Source organism: Ipomoea nil, unplaced genomic scaffold (assembly GCF_001879475.1).
Source record: "Ipomoea nil cultivar Tokyo-kokei standard unplaced genomic scaffold, Asagao_1.1 scaffold1317, whole genome shotgun sequence".
NCBI lineage: Eukaryota > Viridiplantae > Streptophyta > Magnoliopsida > Solanales > Convolvulaceae > Ipomoea > Ipomoea nil.
The window spans coordinates 5,393,714-5,400,403 of NW_017617745.1; the positions used below are offsets into that span (position 1 = coordinate 5,393,714).

At 36.7% G+C, this 6,690-nt stretch overlaps 1 protein-coding gene across 2 annotated transcripts; it reads right to left on the reverse strand.

The window, feature by feature from the left end:
- Positions 1-315: 315 nt before the first annotated feature.
- On the reverse strand, positions 316-3,136 carry LOC109185411. 2 transcript variants are annotated; one of them, XM_019335436.1, is made up of 4 exons: positions 2,639-3,136; positions 1,076-1,161; positions 785-928; positions 316-692 (listed from the first exon to the last, which is right to left on the reverse strand). In XM_019335436.1, the coding sequence occupies exons 1-3, from the start codon at positions 3,129-3,131 to the stop codon at positions 800-802; spliced, it is 708 nt and encodes a 235-aa protein (XP_019190981.1). In that variant the 5' UTR covers positions 3,132-3,136; the 3' UTR covers positions 316-692; positions 785-799. The 2 variants fall into 2 exon arrangements, with proteins under 2 accessions (XP_019190981.1, XP_019190980.1); XM_019335435.1 differs by having other exon boundaries at positions 532-928; positions 2,639-3,135.
- Positions 3,137-6,690: the final 3,554 nt, after the last annotated feature.

Genomic DNA, 6,690 nt, shown 5'->3' on the forward strand with positions numbered 1-6,690 from the left:
AATCTTATGTCTTTATCTACAATCTACCACTCAAGAACCAACTAAGCCCTACAGTAGAACCATTAAGTTCCTGTTAATACTGCAAAAGCACTGGGCAGCCCTAGTTTTAATTTTTAACATTGCCTACTCAGATAGTTCAATTATAAACCATTTAATAATTGAGAGAAGTATGTAAACATAAGATTATACTATTCATTGCAACAGTCAATCAGTCATCCATCCCTTTCCCCCCAAAACAAACATCAAATAACAGTGCAACAAAATCCAATCCCTTTAGAAATGTACAAGTCCTTTGTAAGATAATGGTTCCCGATGTCGAGCAGTAAAACATACTTGAAGCTAAAATAGATAAAGAATTAAAATTCATATGTTGAAATTTAAAAAATAATTTAGATTCAAACATTCTATTTCCCGTGTATGCCACAGCCAAAGATTCATTAGCTACGTGATTTAAATGCAGGCAAGGTTAAATAACTTTGTACTTGAACCGTTTTTAACCACAGCTTAATTTAAAATTTAAGAACTAGTGAGTAGCATCAACAATTAAAATCCTTTCTTCTTATTATGAGACAAGATGAGGGGTTCTTTCCTCATGATTAAAGATGTTTCACTCTGTAAATACCAAATAAACTTTGCAAATCATAACCTCTTTTCAAGAGGAGGCCTCATAGGTTATGGCTAATAAGTTGAATCTATCATTATTAACAAACATGTAACCATATTTTACAGTACAGAAAATAACAAGTGCTCCAAATACTAGAGCAAAAAAGTAGAAAGAACCAACCTCTTACGGTGAAGTTTACTGATTCTTTTTTGCCTTAGAAACAAAAGAAGTGGATCTTCGATCTAAACTAGTAGTTCTAACAATGAAAAGAAGTGTTTCTACAAGCATGCCAACAACCAGTCCAAGGATGCCACCAGCAGCACTCTGAAAATGGAATAGCAGTGATGTCAATTAAACCAAATAAGAATTAAGTAAAAAGCTATGATGTGCAAACTCTAGGCAGAAGTGGTGGTCTGCTCCAAAATTCATCCTGTGACTGTCAATAAATATAAAGATAGTCATTCAAGTTACCATTGCAGGACTGTGACTAAATAAAGCCTTGAATGCAGCATATCCAACCAAAAAGCCAGTGAACATTATAAGAACAACGTGCATGCCTGCCAACAAACCAGATAGCAGTTAAAAAATTAAATTGATTAAGCTGATCCTGAAAGGGGGCATAAATTTAAACCACATAGCAAGACACATGCTCACAGAATTTAAAAGTAAGTAAATAACTAAAGCATTGTTCTGATCTTTGAATGTCCATTAAAAAGGATTTTGTTCCATCCATGAAACCTAACCCCAAGGGATAGATCCTTAATTCCGCAGTTTCTCAAAGATCAACATCTTCAAGTGAAGTAGATACGTGCAAATACTATGTGATAAAAAATAAAGTAAAGCAGTATCCTGGCCACTTTCTTCGATTCCTTTCCCATCTCAAATGCACCAAACCGAGTCATTCAAGAAGGGATTGCAACCAGTTCTCTACTCCTAGACGTACCAAGCTACAAGGAAATTCAGTTCTGAAGCTGGAAAGTATGTATTGGTCTAGTTAAACCATGGGATCCGACTCCTGACATGGGAGCCAAATGAAAAGATAGGGCTTAGCACAAGAAAGATCATAAAGTAAAAAATGCAGGGAACCCTAATGTTTCTTTTGCCACTTTAGGTATAATTTGGTGTGTTGCTGAAGTTAATGTATAGAAAGTAATGAGTCTTGGTACTAGGAGTTTGAAAATCCAATGGTTAGGGGTAATGATCTATACTTTAACAACAAAGCTTACACTTGAAGCTACTGTATGCTCTATATGAATGAAATAAAACTTGTGACAGTAGCAACAGTAGACGGAGGGTATCGGTTATCTAGTGAAAGGTTATAAACACGCATGAATTCAAAAATTAGAGTGGCATGGAGTTTCTCACAGGACACTTATATTAAAAGGTATGCCGTAGAATTGTTTAGAGCCCAATGCCTCTCATTTATTCTGATCTAAATAATCATATCCTCCATGAGTTAATAAATATGTACCCATAATGAACTCCTAAAATTTAAATGCTTTTGCATGATTTTCGGTCACCATCCAATAAATAAATGGCAAATGCAAAAATGAAAATGTTGAGTTCTTTCACAACATTGTTGATTGAAGTATTGAACTACTTTCTTCAGTCCTAGAACCTTCCCAAAATGAAATTCAAACTTAAGAATAAAAAAGATGACTGTAAAACACAAAGAGCTCACTTTTTTTTTCTCTAGTATCCAATTTCCAGACTAAATCAATCCAAGACTGCATCTTCCTACTTCTAAGTCTTTTCACACACTCAATCAACAGATGAATGGCTTAACATTACCTATCTAAAGTTGAATGAACCTCAACAAGGATTCACCACAATCAACATGTCACTATCTCAAGTCAGAAAGCATACCGACAGCACTGAGATAATTTCACATCTTTATGATCAAATTTTGCATTATGGATAAGCATACACAATTTACCAATAAAATACTATATAGATGAGAGCTAAAATTCCATATTGTATCAGATTCCATACTTTAGATAGATAGATAGAGGGAAAGAGGTCGTCGGAGCTCACCAAAGCCTAATTGATCCTTGTAAGAAGAGAAAGGCTCTTCAACTTTCTTCTTGGGGGTTATGTCCTTCACCAATTCCTCATAGGCTTTCCTCTCGGATGCCTCCGCCAGTTTCCTTAGGCGAGCCTTCAATTCCTCGCTCTTCTCTCTGGGCTTAGGGCTTGAGAACGCGAATCCGGATCCGCACAGAAGGGAAACGAGTTGAGGTCTTCTCGACGGGTTCGATCCAATCCAGATGGAGCGCAGAGCTCTGTAGGGCACGGAGGCTCGCTGAGAGAGTGAGGCGGCGAGGTCTCTCAAGTCCTGAGATAGGTTAGCGTCCTGGGTAGATGCGGCGAGAAAGGAATGGATTACATCGGTGGCTGATATAACCAGGCCGCCGTCTACCGCTGCCGCAGCGGTGCTCGGAGAAGTCGCGCATTTTGCGTCGGCGGCGACCTCCATTTTTGAAATGTTCTCTTTTGTTTTCTGGTTTTGCAAATCTTTTTGGTGCATACGTGCTTCGCTATATTAAAGAAAATAATGGTTAAAAGGGTGGGCGTTTTGGGTTTTGGTTTTGTTTTTATTGAGTTTTGGTTTCGATTTTTGTTTTGATTTTTTGATTTTAAAAAAATTAAACTATTCGATTTAACATTAGAGTTTGGTTTGAATTTAATTTGGTTTGGTATTTGATTCAGATTTAAGATTCTCAAATTTCAAATTTCTTAATTTTTCGAACATGCTGTCAAATAATACATAATCACATAATCCAAATCCAAACTCTAAACATTATATAACAAAATAGCAATCAAATCCAAACACAATACTAAATACTAATTATCAAAGTGTTGGAAAAAATAGCTTAAAATGGCATAAAATGGCATGTTAAGTTGCTATTTTGTGGTACAATTATCAGTGGGATCCACTTCCGATTTGGGTCGGGTCAAAGTGGATTCGGATTCTTCGTAGTGGACGAAGAGAACGATATATTGTACGCTCAAAACGGATAATGGGTGAATGAGATATTGATTCTCAAAGTAGACACATTTTAGTTGGAAAATGAAGGGAAAAAGTGTTCTTTTGTCCCACGTTGCTTTGGAATGAAGATTTTCCCCTCTTATATACAAGAGCTCTTTTGAAGCTTGTAGAATTGTATAGCATAGAGGCTCTCTCGCGCAGGGGGGGGGGGGGGGGGTGTGGTGGTGCAAATCAAATTCCAACTAGAAACGAGATCGAGAGGCTTGATTCAAGCCCGAGCTCGTGTGCGCGGGCACGAATGTCGTCCGGAAATTGACTTGCCTTGCGGGCTAAGTTATGCCAAACTTCGGTATCATTTTCCAAACATGCCACTTGTAGTTTCGTCTCCCAGCAGCAGCAAGTTTCGGCCAAACTTCGGTATCATTTTCCAAACATGCCACTTGTAGTTTCGGCTCCCAGCAGCAGCAAGTTTCGGCCATATACGGTCGAAACATGTCCAGTACTTTCGGCCTTGTGGCCGAAATGTCCTGAACAGGCCGAAACTGGGTAAAGTTACGCCAACGGTCTGGAACCTGAAAGTTCTGACTGTTATGGGGATTGAATTCATCTGTTACGGAATTAATATCCTATTAACTCTAATTTTGAATTCTGAATTCAATTCCCAAGTAGTGGGCTGCTGTTATAGCTGTTGGAAGGCAGCTTTAATGTCATTTTTAATTGCCATAATATAGGCTATTGGCTCCTTCAACCCTATATAAAGAGGGTAGAGGCAGTGGAGTTGAATATACAAAGTAATAGAACACGAAAGTTCTTCTTTTTGCCTCAAAACCTCTCTGCTTCTACTCCTTCTTTAGCTATATTGTGTTTATAGTCATTGTCTTGCTCGCCGGATTCTTTGTTTGAATGCTCAAACATTGAATCATAGCAAGTTTTATCCTGGGAAGCCTAGGCCACAACGCTCCTAGCATCTTTGGGAGGTGGCAAATAAGGTTTTAAGGAAAGAGTACTCACTTGACTCTTGCAAAAACTCAACACCAAACACTAGCCATTTTTTCTCCATCTTTCCTTCCCTATTCATTCCAGAAAAATAATAATCTTATTTTTTATTATTATTTGTGTTTTCTACCAACGGTACCAACACAAAGCATAGTAACTTTTTTGCACAACCGACTCTTCAGTTGGTTCAGTTGGAATATTTTTATTGACAAGATGAATAATCATCTATTTGTATGGTAGATATTAGAAAAACAAGTATCAATTACTATATAGTTAATTTTTAGACACAATCTGTCATTGCTAGTGCACTGGATTATTATTTTTCAATGCACTCGAAATATATTCCAGTATTAGAAAATAATTTCAATGGACTGGAATTCAAAATTAGAATGATGGTAAAGCACATTAAATTTATAGAAATAGGAAACTAAGGAAAATATTGAATATTATAAATATAACTCAAGTTAGATATAATTGTGAGGTAAAGAACAATTGCGAAAAACAACAAAAGTACAAAGTAGAGAACAAGCTATAGAGAAACCAAATAAAAAATTTAAGGGATATACCAGTGAGAATAGGAACTGAATGGTGGATCATGCATCAAGGGACTTGGATTTACTTATTATTATTATTATTATTATTATTATTATTATTGGAAAATGGCGAGTTTGGTCCCTGAGTTATAATGGTAGTGACGACTCAATCCCTGAGTTATGATCGTATCTATTTTTAGTCCCTCAGTTATGAGCGAAGTGGCGCATTTGGTCCCTAACCGTTAAAACTGACGAAAAAATTAAAAATATTTAAAATTTTAGGGGCAAAGTAGGAAAATCACATTTTTTCACTTTCTTATATTGAAAACTAATTTTGCAACATTATTTAATTTATTTTCAACTTCTTAGCATTCTATTTCAAGGTTCTTCAATTTCAAAGCAATTCAATAATATTCGTATGACTTGTTAGTAACCTAAGTCTCGTATAAGAAACATGTGACTGAGTACAAACAAGAGAATAGAGCCGTCAAAAAGGGGTTTTACCCGCCGGGTCGACCCGTCCCGTCCCGCCGTAGGTAGGGGGCGGGTTCTTGATTATTTCACCCGCCAGGAAGCAGGCTTTTTAGCCCGCCCCGCCTGGGTCACGGGCCCAAGCGGGGTGGGTCAGGCGGTCCGCGGGTTTAGCCCGCGGCCTGCTAATCTATATTAAAAAAAATATGCAGTAGGCTTTGCAATTCTCAATTTTCCAAATCAATGATGATAGAGATCAAGAAGAAGAAGACCATGATATGAATGATATAATGGTTGATGAATTATGAGTTTTAGAAGTTTAGTATTTACAAAACTATTTTATTTAATTCTTAATGTAGAATAGAAACTTGAAAGTTTGGATAATTTCTTTTAGTTGTTAGTGATTTGAATTTGTATTAATATTTAGTATTTAATACATGTTGTTAGTTTGCATGTCATTTTTTTAAAATTAAAACAGTTACACAGTAGTGTAACTACAAGCCTACAGTATAGCAAATCTTTTCTAATTACAAAAAAATATTGGCTGGCGGGCTAGGCTGCCCTGCTAGCGGGCTTTGGCATGGCGGGCCGGACCGGCCACATTCCAAGCGCGCTAACAGGCGGGCTTTTTAGCTTGCCCCGCTAGGGGACGGGCTTTGGTGTGTTTTGGCCCATCTCGCCCCGCGAGACCGTTTCGACGGCTCTACGAGAGAACACTTGATCATTGTCTTCAAGCACTTAAAACACACCATCAAAGTTTCTGATTTCCCTTACTAAACATAATGGTAATCAGAACATAACTTTTGAAATACAAGAAGATATCAAATTTCTCAGTTATTTTTATGACAAATTCACCAAGGGAGTAACTTGAGATTTTTAATATGTAAAATTCTTTCGTAAGCTCTGCAGTAACTTAATCAATAATCGTATATCCTAACAATATATGAAAATTTTATTATATATAATTATATATACACATCACCTCCTCTGTCTTCTTATAAACTAGAGTAATGAATGAGGAACTTATGACTCAGTTATGAAAATTCTAAAAACTTTTGTAACTTCTAAAAATGATTATTGATTGTTGCATATAAAAA

What these genes read in the sequence shown, in the direction of transcription:
- LOC109185411 (XM_019335436.1), bottom strand. Translation starts at nt 3,131, where the DNA reads ATGCACCAAAAAGATTTGCAAAACCAGAAAACAAAAGAGAACATTTCA. An exon ending in CAAGGATCAATTAGGCTTTG is followed by an intron (nt 1,162 to 2,638) that starts GTGAGCTCCGAC and finishes GTTTGTTGGCAG; the next exon opens with GCATGCACGTTGTTCTTATA. An exon ending in TTAGTCACAGTCCTGCAATG is followed by an intron (nt 929 to 1,075) that starts GTAACTTGAATG and finishes TTCCATTTTCAG; the next exon opens with AGTGCTGCTGGTGGCATCCT.